Source organism: Mirounga angustirostris, unplaced genomic scaffold (assembly GCF_029215605.1).
Source record: "Mirounga angustirostris isolate CCGP_5_RB_7025 unplaced genomic scaffold, mMirAng1.0.hap1 SCAF_14, whole genome shotgun sequence".
Lineage (NCBI taxonomy): Eukaryota > Metazoa > Chordata > Mammalia > Carnivora > Phocidae > Mirounga > Mirounga angustirostris.
Window position 1 is genome coordinate 60,418,152 of NW_026991722.1, and position 25,109 is coordinate 60,443,260.

The 25,109-nt window shown below is 40.9% G+C and overlaps 1 protein-coding gene across 22 annotated transcripts in view; it reads right to left on the minus strand.

The window, feature by feature from the left end:
• The window catches only part of LDLRAD4 (low density lipoprotein receptor class A domain containing 4), a 434,307-nt gene that overhangs the window by 187,030 nt on the left and 222,168 nt on the right, over positions 1-25,109 (minus strand). For 21 of the 22 annotated variants that reach the window (XM_064577962.1, XM_064577961.1, XM_064577954.1 and 18 more), the window contains one exon: positions 17,946-18,086. The exons of the other annotated variant lie outside the window; for it this stretch is intronic. Coding sequence is in view for 10 of the 21 variants with exons in the window: in XM_064577942.1 (XP_064434012.1) it covers positions 17,946-18,086 (141 nt within the window). In the remaining 11 variants the exon portion in view is untranslated. The remainder of the gene's footprint in view (positions 1-17,945; positions 18,087-25,109) is intronic. 22 annotated transcript variants of the gene reach the window in all.

Below are 25,109 nucleotides of genomic sequence, written 5' to 3' on the forward strand. Positions count from 1 at the left end.
CGAGGGCAAACATTCCTCTGCAGATGGAACTGAGGGGAGGCACGGGACCAGCCAAATAAGGGGCTGAGACAGTGTGTAAGGATATGGGCATTTACCATGCCCTCCCTTTGCTATTGCCCTTTAACAGTAAGATGTATCTTTCCACCTAAGCCCAACCATAAATTCCAAAAGAGCAGGGACTCTGGTTTTATTCATGTCACTATCCCATAGCAGGCTCCCCTCTTGATAAATTTTTACTGTTCAATTCACATTTTCAGGGGTGCCCTGTGCCAACACGCCTCCTTGACTGCTGTGGAGCTGAACATAGGTGAAGGGGACGTGAGCAGGCAAGCTCCTGGGCAGCTTACTGGGAGCTGTGTGGAAGGGAGAAAGGAGCAAACACACACTCTGCCGGGTTGCAGGGGGGTTATATCTTTGAACCTGCCCTTTTGCTCCTGCCTTAAGCACATGCACAAAGTGACCAAGCCCAACTCCTCCATGAAGAGTGGGAACACATGGGATGGTGAGGAGGACACGCCCTCAGTGGGATGTCTGGGCTATGGAATAATGCTGAGAAGCTCCTGGTATTTCTGTACCTTCTCAATCAGGAATAGGAATCACTGCAGGCTCCAGCCTCTTCTCGCCACTGCCCAGGGTCATGTCAGCATCTGCAAGGGGCTCACATATGTACCCCAAACCACTGAAGGGCACCCACATCCCACATGAGATAATAAACCACAATCAACTAGTTGATGTACGATAACATTATATTGACATTTAATTACATGTGTTCATTTCATTATATTGACATTTAATTACATGTGTTCATTTCAATTTTCCAGTCTTCTTTTCCTATCTCGGAGGCATTATGATTTTATTCATGTTTCCATTACTTGTGTAGGTCCTCAAAAAGCTTAGAGACCCTGGGCTCCCTGCCTACGTGCCCCCTGGGTAGATTGACTTGCCTGCTGTACCTGGGGAAACCCCAGTTCTGGTGCCAGGATGCGCTTCAGCATGCTTGGTCCTCTTCTGAGCCTCTCCTGGCCCTTCCTCAGCAGCGCCAACTCTTCTTTAGTCCCTGGCTCATGTGTATTTACAGGTATCCCAGCATCAGTCTACTTTATGTCCTTTGTGCCCTTTGTAGGTGAGGACCGCCAAGTCTTACATGATTTGGATTACCCAGTACAGTGGCTGGTGTGTATGAATCCACTCAATAAGTACTGATTGAATATCTTCTAGGTCCTATGCCTTGTTCCTGCTTTGAGGGATGCACAGCTAAGTGTACATTTGAGTGGGACATTTGATGAATGGATGAATATATAAATGATCATGACCTTTATCTCTGGACTCAGAGTTGTATGATCCAAGGCAACAGAAGACATCCAATATACCAGTATCTGTCATAGAAATGCAGTGCTCCCCTGGTCCCCAGAGTCTTCTGGACGAGGCCTGCTGTGTGTATGCCCCAGACCTGGGTACCCTGGCACCCAGCACCCTGTCCACCTCATCTCTGCCAGTTGCCTGGTCCTGCAGCTTAGGTAGACTCCCAAGGTGGGCCAGGCATGTCCTCCTGCCACCCTCCCTGCAGAGAGAGTATCCTTCTATTTGGACAAATACTACCATCCCTGTACAGCAGATAGCATCTGGCTGTCTTGTCCACTCAGTCTGACTATGTTTTTCACCCAGTTGGCTTCTGCAAAGTGAGAGCAAACAAATAAAGGGTGGGGGGACCTGAGGGTGTGTCTTGGCATTAATAAGAGCAAGGGTTATGAAAAGAATGGAGTCATTTGTTAATATGAGCCAGGAAGCAAATACAGAACAGAACTGTAAGACAGGAATTCAAAATTCTATATATTTAAATTTTAATGTAATGTGCTTAAATCATCCCTTTAAATTCGGTATACCAGAATTCTTTATGCATTTATATAACGCATTTAGAACCCCTTTCTAGAGCTCAGAAACTCTGTCTAGATAAACATCAACCACAAACAGCACAAAATCTAATTTATTTTTAATCAAATGACTACATCCTATCCTTATCATTAACATTTCTCCTCCACATGGGCTCTGCTCTCTTGTTCTAACAGTCCTACTAAAGGGGGTCCTTCTATCATTTCTAGCCCCAGAAAGGCAGCATACTTTACAAAGGAGACAGGAGGTCCCTTTTGGAGAATAACACTGCAATAAACAAAAGCCACCACCAAACACTGGGATATGAGCAGCGCACCCTCCTGTTCTGTCCCCGCACTCAGCAGCGGCACCGGAATGAACATCTGCAGTGTAAGAGTGGCACCCATTAGCTCCTACAGCTTGTTAGCATATTTTAATGCTGAGATCACAGCTTTCTATTTCTGTCAAGGTGCTACTAGGTGCCAGACTCTGGATTCAGACATTGCATCATTATTGTCCCCAGTGAACAGATTACACAGCAATATTGGGGATGGAGGTTGAAATGTAATGAGAAGGGGTAACAGTGGGAAAAGCAGACAGAGCACCTGGCACTTTGTAATGAATGAATGGGCTGATCACACAGAGGAAGGTTCTAATTTGAGCGGGCACTGGTAGACATATTTTACCCTGATGAGTACCTCTCTCAAAAACGTGAAAATAATTGCATTATTTGCAAAGAAACGCCTCTCCTGAATAAATGTTGTGTCTGATACTTCCCTCATTCAAGTTAATAACAGAAGTAAAGTCACCAATTCAAGTGCTGTTTTGAGCCACAAGGATCAAAAACCATGTTACTTGCCAGAAGACCAAGAAACCCCAGGCCCAAGATGCTGATGATCTAAGGTCACTACAGAGAGTAGCAGAGCTGCTGCTTCTCTATTCTATCTCATTCCTGTGACACAAGTAAGCACAAATCCACCATCATCCACGATAAAAACAAGTGTCAGTGCTGGTCCTGCAAGAAAAATATCATTAAGGGTCCTGTCCCCTCCGAAAACATTACACCCCAAGTTTCTATGTAGCACTATCACAATTCACAGATTTCCTGATTTCCACAATGCATGCACATGAAAATACACCAAACACATCAGCAGCAAAGCAAAACACAGTCCATCATCAATTGCTTTCAAAGGGAAAAAGAGCTGGATCCTGTATCTTTCTTCAAACACAATTCTTGGGGCACCTGAGTGACTCACTTGGTTAGGCATCTGACTTCGGCTCAGGTCATGATCTCAGCATCCTGGAATGAAGCCCCACATCTGGCTCCCTGCTCAGCGGGGAGTAGGCTTGTCCTTCTCCCTCTGCCCCTCCTCCCACTCATGTTCTCTCCCTCCCTCTCTCTCTCAAATAAATAAAATCTTTAAAAAAAACAAATACAATTCTTGCTCTTATTCAAATGTTGTATTTGGGGGCACCTGGGTGGCTTAGTCGTTCAGCGTCCGCCTTCGGCTCAGGTCATGATCCCAGAGTCCTGAGATCGAGCCCCGCATCGGGCTCCCTGCTCGGCGAGAAGCCTGCTTCTCCCTCTCCCACTCCCCCTGCTTGTGTTCCCTCTCTTGCTGTCTCTCTCTCTGTCAAATAATGGAACACTACATCAAAAACTAATGATGTAATGTATGGTGATTAACATAACATAATAAAAAATAATAAAACTGGTTAATCAAAAAAAAAAAAACAAATGTTGTATTTGCACACAATGAAATACATGACACACATCTCATTCACATGCATCCCAGAAGGTAGGGAAAATAGTGAGAAGCTGGTAAAGGGGAACAAACTTACAGCTATAAGATAAGATCTGAGAATGTAATGTAAAACAAAGTGACTATAGTTAAAAATACTGTACTGTATAAAAAAAAAATTGTGGAGAGAGAACTTAAATGTCCACACCAAACAAAGATAAATGTGAGGTGATAGATCCAGAGTTAACTAGTGTGTGTGTGGGGGGGGGGGGGTCTTTTCACAGAGTTTATGTAGATCCTATCACCATGATGTACACTTTAAATACTTCATAATTTTATTTGTGAGTTATACCTCAATAAAGCTGAGATTTAAAAAAAATTTTTAAAGAAAGTTGCAAAGTACAACCAAGGTGTTGCCCGTTATGACTCCTTAGGCCCAAGCTGACTGACAGGAGGGCCCAGGCCCCCTTTACTGTGAAGACCTGCGCTATGCAGTAATCTTTCTTCCTCCTATTCCTCTCAGGATGCTGCTCCGCCTCAGCACCAAGTCTCCCAGGAGGAGGTTTCTCCCCTTCTCTATGTGGATCCCAGCTCCCTCAAAGACTTGTCCCTGGGTTTAAAGCTCCCAGGGCTATAAAGAGGAGCACTGAGCTAGGTGATCTCTTAGGACCTTCCTGTACATAATTGCTTTGCAGCATAGCCTCACTCTCTTACTCAAAAACCTCCAATGACTTCCTTCAGGATAGAAAAAAAAACTATTTGGCCTAATATCCCTGGCTTTCTAGAATCTGGCCCCAACCTGCCTTTTCTAGTAAATGCTCCTCAAAATCAGCCCTTACCTCCATGCAAGCTGGCTCATGACAATTCCTACATGATACATCCCTGCACACCCATTCCCCCCACCTGTGGTCCAGCCCCTCCTGCCTCTCAGGGAAATGAGAGTACTCTAGAAACCCCCATGAGGAGGTCTACCCTGAGCACCCAAGTGCAAAGAGATTTTCCCTGCTGTCCCACCCACTAGCACTAGATGGAAACAGCTGGAAAACAGGGACCATATTCTGTAAACCCTACACCCACCCCATCACCCTGCCCTGTGCCTCTTATATATTCAACACTCATAAAAACACTCTCCATGAAATATGCCTCCAAAAAAGGACACGTTGCTTCTATTTAGCATATCATTTTCTGCAAGCAACTACACTAAATGTATCTAGAACACTCTCCAGCCTCCTGTCTAGACATTATCTTTCAATGACGAATTCTCTTTCAACTTCTAAAAATTAATCAGTCCTGGTATCTTGTTTTTTGGGAGAAGCTAACTACACTAGCCATCAGTTCCTATCATTTCCAGGTTAAAATGTCTCAACATGAGAACAAACATGGAACTACAAGAACATGAGGAGGAAGTCCCTGGCTTCCGGCCACTGGCTCCTGATGGCCTTGTGAGGGTTAACAGGATGCACTGACAGGTCTAAGGAAGTGAAGATCCTCTGTCTCCTAAGGTCAGGTTATTATTTAAAAACTAAGTGTCACGCCAAGCTCTCTTCCCATGGAACAGACAACACTCAACGTTTCTATCTTCTAAGCATACCTAACAGAAAGAAGAGTGTATCTCCGAGGAGTACATTTTCCTTGGTTGCCCTTCTGTGGAAAAGCACGTCAAGTCATAGACACAGACTTAAATCACGTCACAGAGGTAAATAATTGTCCTTGCCTGGCTCAGCCACTCCCACCCCCATGACACAGAGAGCTGTCACCAGCCTTCAACCTGCAGCCTGCTTTAAACCCAGACTGGTTAGAGAGGCTTGCAAGTGTGAGCAAACCCCACTGCTGCACCTTATAGGAACAATACCTGGTCTTCCCCTGCCAAAATCTAAGGAGAAAAGGGTCAGAGGTTTAGCTCCAGTTCTTTGTTCTTCCCTTTTTTAGAAACAAATCAAATAACAGAAGCCCAGAGCGCCCGCTAAAAAGACACAGAAGTGGAGGCAACACGCCTAGGCACCCTTCCATAATAGGTGTGTGCCAATGTGAGGGCAGGTGCCTCTTCTCAAAGAGGGGGAACAATACCACATTCTCTTAGCCAAGGCAAATACATGAGCCCACAAGTCACCCCACAAAATCTCTGGAGTCTTTAAAACAGGCAGATGCATGTTTTGTTTCTCTGACTGCAAGTGAACAGAACCAAGAGGTGTTGGGGTTCTGCCAAGTGTTGTGGTTCACCTTCCAGACACCCAAGGCTGTCAGTGTGAGCTGACATCACTCTGAACATTATGCCTTGTTGCCATCAATGGGACACTCTTTATAGGTTATCTAAAGGGTGGGCGAATTCATGCCATAAGTGTAAGAGTCTGATGGTCACAGCAGGCAAAAGTTTTGGGGAAAGAAGATGCCTTTCTGAAAGACCACCACACCTTCTGGGCAATCTCAGCAGTATTTCCGAGAAGAGCCATTTTGGAACAAGGACAGACTTGCTCACTGCTTATGGCTACAGCTCTGGAACACAGGATTTCTTGCTTTCCTCTCCAGCAATTGTGTACTTTGAGAATATTTTTCTTCTTTGATTTTCCTTTTCTTTCTGGGAAGGAAGAAGCAAAAACGGTCTACTGTTCCCTCTGCTCTTAGGACATAACAAGAATGGATGAAGGAGCGAAAAAAATTATTATTGTTAAATTTATGTTGTTGGGTTTTTTTTTTTCCAAATTAAAAGCCTATGCCCATGTCTTGGTTGAGAGACATGGCTAAAAGAGCTATGAGCCCAGATGGTTAATTCAGAGGCCTTACCCTCAGGGGGTGGGGGGCGTCAACTCCATCTCTGCAGCCCAAGACATGTCACAGGATGGTTGTATTTCAGCTGTATTTTTGCAATTACTCAAAGATGGTCCCTTCCAAGGTTTACTGCAGACCCTTTTGGGTAAGTTTTCTAAGGCAAACATATGACTACTCACATCAAGTCCAACAATGAAGCCCTTTCCAGCTGAGTGGAGTCATGTTCTTCTTATTGGTGGTCCCCTCTACCTTCCCCATAATTTCATCCTGATAGCAACAGCCCCTTCCCCACCAACACAACATTTAGATTGTGAGTTTTCGTGAACAGAAACTCACTACTTATGTCATGTAAACTCCATTTCTGGCACTGAGGGAATGTGGAGTAAAATGACCATCGGAAAGTAGCCATGTACTAGAGCACAACCAAGCAGGGCACTTGTGAGATTTTTATCTCATTTCCTACAGCCCCATTAGCACAGCTGCTTGTGATGAGGTCTAGCTTTGGAAAGTTCTCAGAGTCATCAGAAACGAAAGCAAGCCACGTGAGTTTCTAAAACCCTTCTTAATTAAGAGGCTAACCCCTAGAAAATGAACAGTCAGAATGGACAGTCTTGACTGGATCAGCACCCTGCTCATCAATACACACAATTAATGCAGGTCACCCAATGGTCTGTGTTCTTGTTTTAATGATACAAGAAGTCATCCTCCTTTTCTGGTCTCTGGCCTTCCAAGGACCATGTCTGAATTAAATCATTCTGCATTCTGTGGCAGAGTACAGTTTAAATCAATAGTGTTATCATACTACAACTCTCCTTTCACGCTCTTGCTAATGCCTAGTATTAGTCAAGTTTGCACTGAAATTGATCAGTAACAGAGGGCGGTTTCTCTTAACACCCTCTCCACATCTAGCCCCCTCCCACCCCACCCCTTGGCCTCCCCCAGGAAGCAGGATCCACATTGATTTCTATCTGATTACAGGAGAGCTTGCCCTGACTTTCCCCGGTTACTTAAGCCGGCGTCTCACTGCGTGTCCTTAGAGACCAGGGCTTCGCTCAGGCAGAGAGCGTCTAGACAGTATTCATGACCCATCTGTCTGGCACGGCCCAGCGGATGGCAAACTCTATTAGAACTGAAACCATTTTTCCCTCCTCCTCCTCCCATCCCTCTCTCCCTTTGCGAAGCAGGAATCTGACACTGAAAATTACTATCATTGTTGCAATTCTCAAAATAGCACCGCCAGACTTTCATTAACATCCACGCTAGACTACTAAATATTTAAAGAAGTGGATAAATTTCATCTGAAGTGGGACAGCCCTGCACACATGAAAGCAGTAACAGAATCAAAATGTAAATCTAAGAGGTTGTTTTTATCCACGTAAATTTAGTGTCACAGCAGGAGGAAATGATGCCTCAGGTTTATTGAAACTTTCCCTCCCATTTGTTCTCTGCCTTTGTTTATCTGAAAAGGCAGAATTGCCTTTCAAGACCCTACAAGATTTTAATTGATCAGAAAACTGTCTTGGAGAAACAAAGGCAGCAAACCAAAGGGGAGGGTGGGGGAAGAGCCCCCCCACCCCCCAGGCAGTGAAGGAGGGTGAGCTCGCTGCTGGTGCTCCTCTGGCCTCCCCCACAGAACACATCCAGGGGGAATGTTGCCAGTGATAACCTGCAACCTGGTCCGGCTCAGCTGAACAGATGCCTATCCTTCTCCTCACCTTGTTTTAAATACCGTCTTGGATCATTTTCATACAAGTCAATGATTGTTTTGTCATGGATTCTTTTTCTTCTTTTAAGTTGAAAAAGGGGTGGGGAGCCCTGTCAAAAAATATACACTGCTCTGTAGAACAGCCTGATTCACTGAAAGCGGCCTCTACTACTGGCCTTGACCAAAGTAAACCGGAATTCAGCAAGCGGAACCTTCAGAGCACAAGCCACTGGGACCCCACCGTGCTCTAGGACAACACAAGACACTGGAAGACCCTTGGTCCTCCCTCCCTGCAGTCAGCAGTATCAGGAGTCTGATCTGCTGAGTTGCTTAAGGGCCCAGGAAACTGGCAGGGGCCTCTGTCCACTGGGACAGCTGAAAGGGTCTGAAGGGGCTGCAGTGTGCACACAAGATCTGGAGGGAAATTAGGGGTCTAGGGCCACAAGCCCACATCTGGCCAAGGAGGGCTCTTGGGGCTCACAGCAGGTGAAAAGGGGAGAGTAATGGCAGAGTCGCTCTGCTCACTGGGTCCCACCAAGCTTGAGCCTCACAATCTGTCATGTTCACAAGGCTGCTGTCATCACATTTAGCGTCCTGATGGGGAAAGTCAAACAGGGAGGGAAACGGATTTCCCCCAAGTCATGTAAATAGTACACAGCCTGGGCAGAACTGAAGGAGGTTTTAATTAATTAATTAGTAGAGGAAACCCAATGATCCCTCACACACTAGGACTACTGGGTTAAGTTTTTGTAATCTATTTGAAAATCCAGGACGAAACAAAGATTATCATCTACATATCAATTAGAAATTGTTATATAAATCATTACTCTTGGAACACTCACTTCTATGGGCCTGCATAATAATAGTCTGTTTGATCTCCAGCCCCAAATGCTACAGATCTTTAAAAACTGATGAGTAAATCCTTAGCTTGTTCAAAAAATATCATGGAAAAAAAAAACAAACAAACCCAGAAACAAAAACAAAACCACAGCCTAACCACGGATTCCTAGCTGCAGCATATTCTAGCTGTGTGAGTCTGAATAAATTATCCAACCTCTCTGAGTACTATTTCCTATGAAAACTTTCTAGGATGGGTTTGAGAGATAAATGAGATGATGCATGTAAACACTTGGCACTCAGTAAACTCTTTGTACCCACCCCCCCCACACTGGTCATCAGAGAAAGGGAGCAGTGTTATAATACGTTACCTTTGAATAAGGGGTGATGAAACACATGGGAACCAGAAGCGGGTAAAAAAACCAGGGTCAGTGAGCTCCTGGTGTGCACTCCCGTTCTTTAACATTTGAGATGATGAACAGATTAAGAGTGGGAGGGATCTGACAGGTGTCCCAGCGCAGCCTCCTCGCAAGCAGTATTTCTGCTGAGCCTTTGCTGAGAAATACAAGCAATTTTCTATGAAAGACATGACCGAGGCAACTGGCAACAGTTTAATGTGAACTGTATATTGGAAAATAGTATTGTGTCACCATTACATCTTGTGGGTTTGGGTAACTATGTTATGATTATGAGAGTCCTTCTTTTTCTTAGGATCCTAATACACATTGAAGTATTTTGAGGTAAAGAGACCAACTTACTATAAACTGGTTCAGAAAAAATGAAAATGTTAATATAGAGAGACAGAATGATAAAAAGGATAAATCTTATAACTTTATTCTCTTTGAAAATTATTCCAAAATGAATTTTAAAAGACAGCAAACAGAGAAACGGGGCTGTAAATGTAATAATACTTATTGAGCATTTACTATGTACCAGGCACTGTTATAATTGCTTTACCTAAACTATTTTATTAAATCCTCAGAACAACCCTTTGAAGGAAATACCAATATTATCATCATCATTCTATGAATGAGAAAATCAAGATAGAGGTTAAGCAACTTGCTGAAAGCTACAGTCAGTAAGTGGTGACTGCAGCATTGGAACTCGGGACCTGATATTATACTTTATATTTTAAACAAATTGTAGGGCTAGTCTGGGATCCTAATCACAGTTTAAAACATTGAGTCTACAGGAAAATATGTTCTCCAGGAGTAATAAGAAACCCAGGATGCTAGGGATATGCTGGCATAAAATCGGGACCTGCCCTGCTCGGACTAATCAGGTAAATGAAGCTACACACCATGCCTACACAGACACACTCACATACTTACACACATGCATGGATGCACGGACCACACACACTCACACACTCTGGCACATGCACTCACACTTCTTTAGGACCTGGAAGGAAGTATTTCACATTTCTTCTAGGCTTGGCATGAACCAGCCCTTCATATAAAGCATGTGGATATTCAGAAGCCAAAGACTGATCTTCCCAGGGTTGCTGTATTGGGAAACCTTGACCTCAAAAAGCAGTAAAAGTCTATCATACTGTTGGTCACAGAATAAGCTAAAGTAGGCTTATATTTTGGTTAGTTTGGGTGGTTATGGTAACCCAATATATATTGTAATGACAGACCATTGGGGGAATAGACCTTATTGTCATCTCTTTCTGTGTCCTATCACTCAGGCTGCCAAGATTGTATAGATATTTTCAACTCTTCAGTTCCATTAGCAAGGTACTTGGCCATGCAAACAGAATTTTTTTTGCATCCCCTTGTCAGACCTGAGTTTTATAAAATAATCACATTCATCCATTCACTCAGCATATACATACAGAGCCATGAACCACATGCTATATATTCCATGTATTATATACTATATATGCGCCACATTACCATATGTTATATATGCCACAGACCGTATGCTATATATGCCATGTACCATATGCTGTATATGCCATGCACTATTGTGGGCACCAGGGCTACTGCAGAAAACCTTACAGTCCCTGTTCACTGAAGGTCATGCTTACAGCATGCTGAGAAGTAGCAGAGGAAGGATAAATGGTTTTCAATTTAATACAATATATACTTCTCAAGTATGTATGCATACTCTCAAATATATATATGTACTGTCCATGCTATGTTAGGAGTATCAGTATTCCAAAGACATAAGCATAGCCCCTGCCTTCAAAGAGCTTAATATCTAGTGGGAACCGTACTCGTATACACATAATGATCAAGCAGAACAGACAGCACCTGAGGAAGGACACCAAGTGCTGAAGGGTTCTAAGCAGGAGAAACTGTTTCTGGCTTTAGGGAGGGGATCAGAGGAAGGGTGACCAACTTGATATAAATGGCAGATGGCCAAAACACTAAAAAAGGCACCAAATGAGAAACTGGTCTGGGGTGGAGGGAAAAATCATTGCTTCAGGTTTAGATGCTCAGGATTTAGGAGAGCAGAGTGCAGCCCTGGGGTCTGCAAACTGGGTACAGCAGAAGTTGGTGGGCTCAGAGGCACAGGGCTGTCGGAAGCTCAGAGTGCAAGGGAGATAGAGGAAGAGTCAACTGGGTGAGGTGAAGGAGCAGGCATGAGGGAATGAGCTCATAAGGCTCCTGGGCACTGGGGAATTGGACAGACGCTCCATTCCTGGAGTTTCACCTGTTTAAACAGGCCACTGGGGATCTAGAATCCTGGATAAGACCTGGGAGTTGGGTCACCAAGTGCAGCAGAGGGGGTTTCCCAAAAGGTTCCATATATACATCAAATGTGCTTTAGGAGCACCTGGGTGGCTCAGTTGGCTAAGCGTCTGCCTTTGCTCAGGTCATGATCCTGGAGTCCCAGGATCAAGCCCCACATGGGGCTCCCTGCTCAGTGGGGAGTCTGCTTCTCCTTCTCCCTCTGCTCCTCCCCCTGCTTGTGCTCTCTCTCTCTCAAATAAATAAATAAAATCTTTTAAAAAATGTGCTTTGATTCATCAGTTCATAATCATTGGTTACCTGTGGAGGGTGATAGGGAACTTTCTCATTATTAAGAAAATTGACCCTATACGATATGTACTTCATGGTAATCACATAATTGATGGGGAATTTCGCTTTATAGAAGCATCCCCACTAATAAATGGAGAAAAAAGGATAGAATTATGTTACAACTATTTTGCAACCCCTCATGACTAATAATAATCACACAACAGAGAGATAATCAGACAGGGGGCCTCTGGATGGAAGACAATGGCACCAATAAAGCTACTTCACACACACAACATTCAGACCTAAATCTCCCCAAACTCTAGATGTAACTACCAACTGACAGGAATTAGAGGGCACAGAGGAGCACATATAGTGACTTGATGAGAAAGCAGTCAGCAAAAGCCTGAGTATGAAAACCCTACAGAAGAAACAACCCAGACCCTTCTGCCAAAAATTACAAGAAGTTAGGGGGTATACTCTAGAGTAAAAAATTCTTAAGGGGCATATCAATCCCTCTTGCAGAAATATTTGGAGCTTCTTTGGATCCTGGTTCAAACAAACTGTAAACAGAACAAAACAACATACACATTTATAAGACAATTGAAGAAATGTGAACTCTGACAGGATATTTGATGACAGTAGTGACTGTTAATGTTTAACTGAAATAGTTACAGTACAAAAAAAGAGGCCTGGTCTTTGGGAAGCCTAGTTGTGGATAAGTTTTCCTCATGGTTATGAGCCTGGTCCCAAATATAAAATACTTGGTGTTAACTAAACTTTCACAATATATGTAACAGCAGGTCCTTATGCTATATACCTTAAACTTACACAGTGCTGTATGTCAATTCCATCTTAATAAAACTGAATGGATGAATGAACGAACGAACAAACATACTTGGAAGGTGGGGAGTTGACAGTCAAAGGTGAAGTACAGGGAAGTATAGCTCAGGTGACTGGAGCCCAGGTGCCAGTCCCTTTGCAGGTGGAAAAAAGAGGACTGTGAGAAGAGCTGGTCTGCGAAGAAAGACACTCAACTCAGATTTACTATGTTGAATTTTATTTTATTTGGTTGTTACTACCCTAAATAGCCTTGGGCCAAAAAAAAATTTCCTTCTTAAAAAGTCCTGAAGTTAAAATCCTGGCTTAATTGGGTCCACTTTATTAATCTTTAGTTCATTGGATTTTGAGGTTCAGTTTTATAAGACCACCTATAGAGAAAGAAGCAACCTCCCCCTCCAGTTGAGATGGGAGCTCCTCCACTCCCCGCTTTCCCTGAATCAGATCCCCTCAGTTAATTGGAAATTCCACTGAAGCTGAAAGTGAAAGTTGTTCTGATTAACTGCTGGCTTCGTTTCAACTTTGAGCTTACTTAAGGTCTAGTGGCATGAATTCCTTAGCTGTGATTGCTTAAGGAAGGTTTGTTCTTGCCAGTATTTCCAAAGTACATGGCTCTTTCCAAGGCTACTCAATTATTGCTTCTGGGAAGTTAAAAGAACTCTGCTCTCCCCAACCAAGAAGTGGCACAGGGACTTTGAAAATGTAGTGTAACAGGAAATACTCAGCCTGTAGGAATGGTGAGGCAGAGTTCACTGGAAGTCTGGGAGCGGCAATGCCAGCACCACCCAGGGTGACAGGTGAGCTGTGCAGGTCTCCCCTACACATTTACAGCAGACCCACAGGCAATCCATCTCTTGTTAGAGACGGGCAAAAAGTGTAGCATGACTTACTGGCTTTTCTCTATGGGCCCAACCCACCTTTCCAACCCTATCTCAGGCTACCTGCTACCCCCTCTTTCTCCCCATGATCGTGCTATTCTTGGTCCTGACACTCTGTCTCTCTTCATTCCTCCCTGCACACCTCCTCCAGAAAGCCACCATGACTACTAGTCCAACCAAAATAATTCTCTCTAAACTACTGAACCACAAAATACTAGAACTGCTTAGCTCTCACTACCCTGTGTTCATATTTATCTTCCAGTTCCCCAACTTGACTAGCACCTTGGTAACAGGATCTATGTTTTTCTTCATCCCACACAGTTCCTGGTACAATGATCAAAGAACACACTTAATAATTTTATTTGTAAATATAATAATTTGTATAAAAATATTTTATTTTTCTATACAATAAATCATTTTATTTGTATAATTTGTCTCTTTAGTAGCTCAGGAGTACAATATTTTGATGGAGCAGCCAAGAGTAAAGACATGAGAAACACTGGCAATTTAGGCTGATAGCATTTTTCCTCTTCTGTAAAAAAAGTGCATCTAGCAAAATTCTTTCCATGTGAGACAACCAACACCAGCCTAGTCTTCCACATCTATGCAAACCCTTTGAGGCTCACAGGAAAATAAACCAGCCTCAGTCAATGGATGGCCTAACCATAGTTAGTAGAAGTAGATAAGCAGGTAAAACCACTCAGTTTAGGTTCCAAAAACATTTTTTGAAGGGAAAAGCTACTTATAACTACTGTAAGTGCCTCCATTATTATTAGCATTCCTGACTTCACAAATGACAGTAACATTTTCTTTCTAACTTTAATTCATGCTAAATTTTAGTAAATATCAAATGAGAGACAGAGATAATCAAAACATCTGAGCCATGGTGCATGCTCACAGCCAATAACATAGGCAGAAAACTGATTCTAGCTCATCTGGAAATCCGGAAGATTCCAGTTTGCTTTACCATAAGCACAATCAAATAGCAGAACACTGAATGTTCCCTACAGGTGGGAACAAAGCAGATCAAATAAATGAATCCTGTTCTTATACGGGAACAAGGAGGAAGCACTATGTGTTTTTCTGGAGTGTGACATTTTATAGACAAGAATCCCTGTAGAACTTGAAGTTCTCAAGGCAGAGAGGAAGGAGCGCCTCATCATCAGAGTTAGTACTCTGTGAAGGGCATACTGTCCATCGGCTGGAGGAGATGCATTGGTAGGTCTATTAAAACCCAATTTCACCCCGCCCCAAAATCGGAGGGGGAGACGAACCATGAGAGACGATGGACTCTGAAAAACAAACTGAGGGTTCTAGAGGGGAGGGGGGTGGGAGGATGGGTTAGCCTGGTGATGGGTATTAGAGAGGGCACGTTCTGCATGGAGCACTGAGTGTTATACGCAAACAATGAATCATGGAACACTACATCAAAAACTAATGATGTAATATATGGTGATTAACATAAAAATAAATAAATAAATAAATAAATAAATAAATAAATAAATAAATAAATAAATCCCAATTTCAAATGGAGAGCCTCTAAGCCTCATTATGCAGCTATTAACAGGAAGTAACATATCCTCTGTTAATTCTATATTCTTGCCCAGTAGGGTAAGGGGAAGAAAATATATTCATTCAATATTAGATCATCTTCTGTCATCAACAAAGAGCAGGGAAGCTACAACCTTTCCCAAAGACTCCTGACAACAAAGAACACACCAGTGACAACAAACTCAGAGCAAGTGTCCCAATGTGACAAGGGAACCCTGCTTCCCTCTGGTGCCTGTGAAGAACTGGGGGAAAGGAGTGCAGAGGGGGCTGCTGGCCAGATCAGAGCAAGCTGCCTTCAGCTGAGCAGGGAACAAGTAGATAGGAAACATCTAGAATCTGTAAAGAGAACTCACCTTTGGACACCTGAAAGATCCTGTTACATATGAAGAGTGACCCTGGCATTGGAGACAGAGGATACAAGCCATGGGGGTCCACCTCCCCAAGAAATGGCCACACAATGAGTAGGGATGATGATAGTCATGATGCAATTATGTAGACTATACTTTTCATGTATATTATTTCACTTAAATTCTCATAGCAACCTTATATGGCAGAGAACTATTCCCATTTCACAAATAGGAAAACTAAGTCTTAAAGGGGTTTAGTCACTTCCTTAAGCTGGAACTTGAACCCAAGTCTACTTGAAGCAACAGCCATGGTCCTAACCTTTGTTCTTATGGCTCCTGGCTTTTGTCTTAATCTCCCATTTTAGCTATAAGGACACAACAAGTTTTAGTTAACTTCTGAACAGCAGGAACCGACAGTTTGCCAACAGGATCTTAAGGCTCCTCTTAGGATAAACTTTTGTAGTTGCCTGGGCAATGTTGAAACATTTATAGATGTAACTCCTTCACCTAGCTTTAAGCAAAATTAAAGCATTCATATTGTTAAAAATGAATGAAAAAGATATCTGGAAATAGGCTTTAAAAACCAGAAAGCACTACTCATGAGAAAGGGAGAAAGGTGGGAGGAAGGGAAGGGAATGGAAGGGAAGAGGTTTCAAGACAATAAGAGGACTGCAGTTGAACTATCCTAAAGTGAAGGAGAAGCACCTTCAAGATACAGAGAAACAGTCTGCGAAGTGCCGCAGGTTAGAGGGCCAAAGGTTTGGTCTGCCTGCTTTTCACACAGAACTCTCCAATCCAGTGAAAGTACCACACAATTGTAATATTCTCTGCAGTTTATCACATAATAGGTTTGCTGTTACTCAAGTCTAGAGAGACAAAATATTGCCTTTACATTGTTCTTTTCCTTCTAAGACCCACTGGCCTGAGTCTAGTTGGCCTACATCAAGTGCTTAGTACTAGCAAGATTCTAAGTGCTTTATGACCATCCCACTTAATCCTTACAATACCCATTCTCATGCTCCATTTTGCAGATGAGGTCATAGAGCTGCCCCATTATTAGGTGAGTGCTGTGGCCAGGATCCCAACCCAACAGGCAGACGCAGAGTAGGACAATTCACCGTGGGGAATCCCTTCCCTGTGTCCAGGCAAACAGCATTATGCAAATTACAGTATTGATGACCTTAAGGCTACTCAATTATTGATTCTGGGAAGTCAAGGGAACTCTGCTCTCCCCAACCAAGATGTAGCTTTGAAAACATCACCACAGAAAACACAAGGACCAAACACCAAGAAAGTACACTCCTAACCTTAAATTTTCTTCTCAAAGTATAGAGAGGGGACTTTAAGGACACGCAATATAAGAAAATGCAAACTGACAACAGAAAAACTTGACAAGAACTATTGCACCATTAGACTCTTGAATTTAGCAAGCAAATAACAGGCTTAAAACTCACTAGGCACGGTCATTTTCTGAGTTTGCCTTCAATATAAAAATAAAGCAAGAATAGAGAAAACCATTTCTTTTAAAAAAATCTCCTCCCATTTCGCATTATAGTATGAGTATTTATGCAGTCTGATAGCCATAACAAAAATTTTAAATCTTTAAATAAAAAACAAATATAACTTTTCAAAATAATGTCAGCAAAACTGGGGAAAGAAGCTGAATTCCATCAAATGATTTCAGTAGGACCCCATGAAGAGGAGCAAACATTCCTCCTGGACGTGTTATTGCAGACATTCTCATCCTAACCCACTTCACTAAGCTCAAGAAAACAAGTTTCCTAAGAGAAGTTCAGCAGTGTTTCAAAGCTGACTTCTTACTCCTTCCTCTTCATAAAAACCATGAGATCAAAACATCGATGAACTTCAAACTCTGATTTCACCTTTTCAAGTTCAAGAAATGCTCAAATCCTCAGCCTTGGGATTCACACATGTAAACACCTTACTTAACTTGTTTTCCAAGTAGTACGAAACAGAAAAACACATAATCAGAACCTTTTTTCAAGTCCCATATAAATTTTTCTATTTTCTTATTTTAATTACATGATCAATTATGAGTTCTCCACATATCTTTCTTTGCTTATCTAAAACTATTTTTAAATTATTTTAAATTACCATAAAAACTTTCTACAAAACTGACATGAATACTAAACCAATACATTATTTCTTATAATCCACTTAGTGTTTCTAAGATAAGTAGCCAAAGCCTATTCCAACACACAGCACCACTGGCCATCTCTGAAAGTAGAATGAATTTTCCACTTTTAGACACACCATCTTTCTATACTAAAAGAAAAAAAACAAACATTCCCTTTGTGAAAGTACAAAATCTCTTTTCTCAACCAAAAATCAACATCCTTTCCATTTCCCTATGACCCCACTTCCTAACCATTTCAAAAACAAAATCCAACTTAATGATACCAAGGTAAGTAGGAGGGACTTACAGTTGAAGATTCCAGGAGGTGGATGTTCAGTCACCAGGAGACAATTTTCTTCATCACTATTGTCCCCACAGTCGTTCTGTTGGTTACAGACCAGTGAACCAAGATACAAGCATTTACCGCTGGTGCAGGTGAATTTGCACTCTGAAAAAGTATAATATAGAGCATAAAGTAGTCAATGCAAGCTTGATGCTCTTCAATTTTTTTTTTCCTTCCCCATTTGTGTGCCACTGATAGTTTGGGAAATCAGTCTATCTGTAGATACCAAAAAACTGAACTCAGAGAGGGCTATCTTGGTAAGGACCTTCATTCTATGAAATACACAAGACAGTGTCCCCCCCCAGGGGAACTCTGGGGCCTGCTGTACATTACTCACCCCATGTCTCTAACCCAAAAATGAGTAACACAGGTGCTCTCTTTCCATGAACTGCCCAGCAAAAGTCATAGATATGGGGTTCTTATTTTGCGTGAAAACATCTGTGGCAGTTTTCCAAGCCTCCAAGAATGTGGGGAGCCTTAGAAGCAGCAGCTGGGAGTCCAGCAGAACTTGAGAGCTCAAGCTTAACAAAAGGAGGCTCATATATTTTATTTCCAATTTGTCACTGGATGTTGTGAAGCTCTGGGCAAAATATTTAACCTCTCTGGTATTCATTCATCTCATGCCTAAGAAAAACCAATTTTAATAGCAGGCAGGGGTAGCACTGACTTTATAATGTAAAACATAGGAAAATAATATGTGCTCTCTGCTACCTGAGAAGCATCCATGCCAAGGGCCATGTGAGTAACTTAAAGAATATGATGAAGCCCAGCCCAAATCTCTGTAGGGACACTGAACATAGAATCCCTGAAATCTCTGCAAATCAATATATGAAAATGGAATTTACTTTTGTAAGACACTGAAATAAATTTGCAAACTTGAACATTACTATCAACGTAAGCATTTAAGGGTAAAGGAAATTACACAATTATATACACATGGGCACATAAACATCTATGTCTATCTTACATGGAATGTCACTCTGCATTGTGACTGTGAGCTTTCCCCTAGGTGCACCCACAAAAGCTGGCAGAACTCACAGGGGATGTACAAATCCGTGGGTAGAAAACCAAATCTCAAGAAAAGCATTCCAGACCCCTGCTGATGCTGCCTATCACAGCCTCCTCATTTCTCCTCTATTTTGTCTGTCTAGAATATGGGTGGCAGGCCCGGATCAAATCCAAGGTCCTTTCAACTCTAAAATTCCATTATTCAAATAAAAGATTGGGCATCAGCACACCAAGGCCCCCTCCAGCTATCCTAACAACAAATGGGGTTGCAAAGAGAATAATCCTTTTACCTGTTGCAAAGAGACAAAGAACTTAAACCCTCAGAGCATTTCTGTGACCCAGTATGAAAGGGATATTACAGTTCTCCATTTGTTCACATTTTCCTAAAAGAGTCTAGAAGATACCAGCCCACCCCCTGACCTAGTTTAGAATAGCATGTGAACATAGCCCAAATGCACATCTACAAGTCCATCACAGGCCACAGTGTCCAGGTTAAAAAGTTTGTGTGCTAAATGTGATCCAGGCCATGTGGTAGGAACACTGCTGATGCCAAATGCTCTTCCCATAAGGTAGAAATATTAAAATCCAGCTGTTTGAAATCACATTTATGAAGTGACTTTTTTTTTAACTTAATGGAAAAAAGGGATGTCAAGAAAAGAATTTATCTTTCTTTCCAAAAGAAATATTGGATTTCAGATTAATACCAAACATGAAAAGGACATTAGCCAAAAATAGGCTGATGCTGCTGAAATGATAATTGGAATAAAGGGAGTACTAACCTAAATTGAATTAAACTCCAACTAAAAGATTAGCCATTGCTGTGATTCGTAAGGATCTCAGGTTAGACTACGACATTCCAGTTTGTGTGGAACTTTAAACCAGCAAGAACACGAAACTACCCCCACACTTGACTCATTTCAACTTGTTCAAGGGAGACCCAGTCCAGAGAACAAAATGTTTTCAAGGAAATGAATTATGTGATTCATTCATTTATATAATCAATATTTTAGCCCCTTCTCAGTTATGTGCCGGGTATTAAGACATGGAAACACAGAGATGAAAGAGCATCCTTCTTCAAAGGGCTTACAACATGAATTTTTTTTTTAATAATGTGAGAAGTGACCAATATATTTTCTCTTTCCAAGGACATATTTTCCTTCTTTATATCCTTCACATCTAGAGTGCTGCCTAGCAAGTTTGGCACTCAGTGAATCACATATTTGTTGAATAAATGAATGATCTAATCTAAGCTTCATAAGAACTCTGTGAAATAATTAGGGTAGGTATTACTCCCATTTCATAGATGAGGAAATTAAGACTCAGAGATTAAGTGACTTGCCCATAATTAAACTCCTAATAAATGGCAAAATCCAGATGTGTGTCCAAATCTACCAGCTCTGGCCTCAGGCTCTCTCCAGAGCTGCCTCTCATTTTCCAAGTCTGCTTTCATGAATGTGTAAGGTTCATTTGTAATGAGGATGCCCACATATGTAACAAGGTTCTCAAAACAGTTTATTTTTTTTAAGTAGGCTTAACATTACTCAGGATGCATTAACACGGCTTTTGCTACTGATTTGCTTAGAAAACTCCTATTTCTTAGATAATTGCAAACATCAGTATCAACCCATAGAATTTCAAATTCAAAAAATCTAAATCTTCTCAATGGTAAGTCATTAGCTAAATATCAAACTAAAGGTCTTTCCAATACGTGGCCACTTGAATCAAAACAACTAGATTGAAGTTTTGAATCCATTGACTTCTGGATGTGATATAGAAAATACTATAAAATTGCTATAATGCTATTAAGTGTTAAATATTAATGCTAAAGCTGGAATGAAACTGCGGAGTAAAACATCTGTCTAAAGTAACATAACTGGTACCAGACAGAGGCAGGCTTTCTTTTTTTTTAATTTAAATTCAACTTAATGAACATATAGTGTATTATTAGTTTCAGAGATAGAATTTAGTGATTCATCAGTTGCATATAACACCCAGTGCTCATTCCATCAAGTGAGAGGCAAGCTTTCAACTGGATCCTGACTTACAAGGCCATCTCCACCATACTTTGCTATCCAAAAGCCCAGTATGTTCAGACATTAGTGAGTAGTCCTCTAATAACCAAGTTATTGTGATATTTGAAACAAACTAAGAACCCTAGGTGAGAGGCTCTAACCTTAGCTGTGTACTGGAATCACCTGGGCATCTTTCAACATTTCTGATGCCTGAGCCCCAGCCTAGCAACTGCTCCCAATGGTCCAAGGTGCAACCTGGGCAGTGGTTGTACTAGAGATTCTTAGAATGACTCTGATGGGCAGCGAGGATGGAGAACCACTGCCTAGTGAGAATCAGATACCTTACTTATATTAAGCCCTTTTTAGCTAAAAGTATTTTATTGGAATGTTTAGTTGGTATTTGCTAACTTACTAAAAACTTTTCTTAAAATAGGCAGATATTTTGATGATTCCTGGACATTAAGACCCAGCTGTTAACAACTCTGTACTACCAACAGGGTATTTCAGAAGCTTTGGGACCACAGGTGTGACCCCCAAACTACATTTTGACCCACTAAAGGCAGAAAACATCTTCAGTGAAATAAAACTCAAAAAGTGAGAGAAAGAAGATAGAAGAATAAAAAAATGTTTTCTTACTATATTTCATCCACTCTTTGTGGAACTTGTTGAGTATTTCTACCAAACCTGAAGTTAAAATATCAAAGATTGTTTAGACATTGGAAATAATTTGGCTACAAATTCATGGTGACTTCAGATGTGTAATACTGGAATGGACTACAGAAGGAACAACTTGGGAACTTAATTTTTCCTTCAGGAGCTATAGACATAATCTAAAAATCTGTAATACTTAAATAATTCCTCTTCCTTAAAGTTGGGACTTTTTAAATGAAGAAAATGGTTGGGGCGCCTGGGTGGCTCAGTCGTTAAGCATCTGCCTGCAGCTCAGGTCATGATTCCAGGGTCCTGGGATCGAGCCCCTCATTGGGCTCCCTGCTCGGCGGGAAGCCTGCTTCTTCCTCTCCCACTCCCCCTGCTTGTGTTCCCTCTCTCACTGTCTCTCCCTCTCTCTCTCTCTCTCTCTCTGTCAAATGAATAAATAAAATCTTTAAAAAAAATAAAAAATAAAAAATAAATGAAGAAAATAGCATTCCTTTCTGCCATAACTCTCCATTTCTTACGAAAAAATTTCCAGAATCAGCCAACAGATTTTAGAATCACTTTATATACTCTTAGCAATACAGAATTTCCTCCAAATTTAGGGTCTTCTTTAGTTCTTCTACATTCCTACATAAAGCTTTCTGATGATTTTATGACTTTGAATACTAATGCTAAGAGGGCCCTAGAGACACAGTGGTCAAACCTCTCATGTCACAGATGAGGAAATAGTCCAGAGAGAATTCCTGACTTACCCAAAGTCAAAAAATGAATTCCCTGTAATGGAACATCAAGCCCAATATTTCTATCAAATTGAGGGGAAAACTTTTTTGCCTTAAATATCATTCTAGTTATGTACAAACTAATATTAACCAACTGGAGTATACCATGTGAGAGAGGAAGAAGGAAAAGAATGATTCTGTGAATCCCAAATGTACATACAAAAAACAAAAAAACAACCTATTTTTAAAAAAACCTGGGGGGCACCTGGCTGGCGCAGCTGGTACAGCATACAACTCTTGATCTCGGGGTCATGAGTTTGAGCCACACATTGGCCAATATAGTCTACTTTCAAAATAAATTTTTTAAGGACCGGTAGCTTAACAATTTTATATTTTACACCTAAACTTGGACAGGATTCAAAGATAAATGCTCAATCTTGAACTCCAGGAGAACAAACTTGCATCTCAGAGATGAAAGTTAATCCACCTGGTAGAGTCAACATTCTATTAGTTAAAAGACAACAAAAAGTACTTGAAAGTTGCTAAGAGAGTAGGTCTTAAATGTTCTCACCACAAAAAAAGGAAGTAATTAGGTGATCTGACCCAGGTGGTAGCTAATATGATAGCAGTCATCATTTTGCAATACATAAGTATATCAAATCAACATGTTCACTTAAACTTATAGGTCATTATATCTCAAAACTGGGGGGGAAAGGACAAGAAAAAGTTGTTTTCATTTTTTCCTATACTCTTTTTTAAAGCCTTAGTTTTCACAGATATAATCTCAGTCACAAAATAAGGACCTATATACAGTATTACATCACAGCTGTAAAATCAGCCTTTTTTGTGAATTGGCAAAGTAGTCTATGATATCTATTTCTGTTAAAATTCATATAGCAACATCGACTCATTCAGTTCACACTTCTATCATTCACAAACCTGAAAACTGAGAGTGATTCTGGCTCCAACATTTCTGACATTAAAATCTAGAATTTGCTCTCAGTAATGGGGGCCTTCTCAATGTACCTACATTGTGAATAACAGAGATTAAACTTAGTTGTTAGCAACCTATAGGTGAAGAATTAATAGCTTTCTAAAATTAGTATAAATAATTTTAACCACAACCAACATAATTTTACATCTCCAAGCATAGAGATGACATCAATATTTTTATTGACTTATACACACATCACCTACTCCCCAGCAAGGTACAGGATGACCTACCATAAAAGTAAAATTCAATAAAAATGAAAAACAATGAGTAGAAGACAAAAAACATGAACCAAAAAATGCAAGGGAAATGAGAAAAACTTTGTGACTTAAGAGAGCTCTAGTAACTGGTCATTAAACTGAACTCCAAGGAAACAAGCTGCCCCAGAGACAAGGAAACCAGAGACATGGTGGCAAGCCCTTGCTAGCCAAGACTGGTAGGCATTTCAATTAATCAGAAACAGACTTTTCCTGCTTCTCAGACTTAAAAGGGTCTGTCACCGTTTTATCAAGGGGTGCTATACAACAGTATGAAAGCTATCTTAGATAACCAATTTTGTCAAAAAAGGGAAAAGGGCTCCCCATATAGTTATTTCCTTTATCAGCTTTCAGTGAAGTTAGAACACTGGAGTAGTTTTTATAAAGTGAGCCAGAATGACAGCACCAGAAAGTAGCGATTTAGCAAATTATGAAGATAAGGCTTTTAGAATCTTCAGAAATTAAAAGCTAATTCTTAGGGCTATTCTCAAATGTCAGCTTTTGACAGTGTGTGAATGGCACAGGAATGATGATATGCATATTCTCCTACAAAATTTTTTTAATGCGAAGAATACATTTTGAGTAACCTGTTTAGAATCTAACATATTAGCAACACTGATCTCTTTGGAAGTCTGAGGGAAGAGATCTGCAGAAGTTGCGTGTGCCTCGCTTAATATCACACGGTGATCTACACAGCATGCCGAAAGTCAAATGTAAAGACACTGTATCACTAATGATGCTCTCCCCTCCCTCAAAGACAAAGCTGACTCTCCTGGTTATAAATTTGGAACAAAGGGGAATTTAATTAGAAGGTTTATATTCTGTGTAATGAATTAAGTTACCCACAAGCATTTAATAAAAGTCATATCTTAAGTGGTGCTAACTGAAACTACAGTTGTCCTTCAAAAAGATGAATATGACATGATAAAAAGGATATTTGCCCATATAATAAGATTAACATGGAAGAGCCTCCTATCAAAGATAGTAATAAAATTTTTTTTTAAACTCAATCCATTTTATGATATGGCTTATCACTCCCACTATGGTGCTGAAAAGATGATTTTAATGTGTCTGAAATTATCTGAGAACCATAAGTGAAAAATGTGCTCTTAAAAGTCCAAGGTATTTTCAGGCTTTAGACTTCTAGTTCTACAATTACCTTTTCGAGCAGCTTTAAACATTGCCCAACTTTCATCAAAACACCATAAGGCATTTTAAAAGTCAGTAAAAGTCTTTAGGACTTGAATTGGCAAACAGCACTATTTCTTTTTGTGTTTAAAACCAATCAATGAATGAATTTGTTTCTGTGGGGGTTTTTTGTATATAAAATGTGAGGAGGTGTTCTTACTAACTTCTTAGCATAGTACTAAAACCAAGCGGGTAAAAACTACCTTAAAACACTATGAGGAACAAAGTGTTTATCAATATATGCAATGCACATGGGAAAATAGTTTGAAAGTTCAAAATACGAACAGTGTCTACCT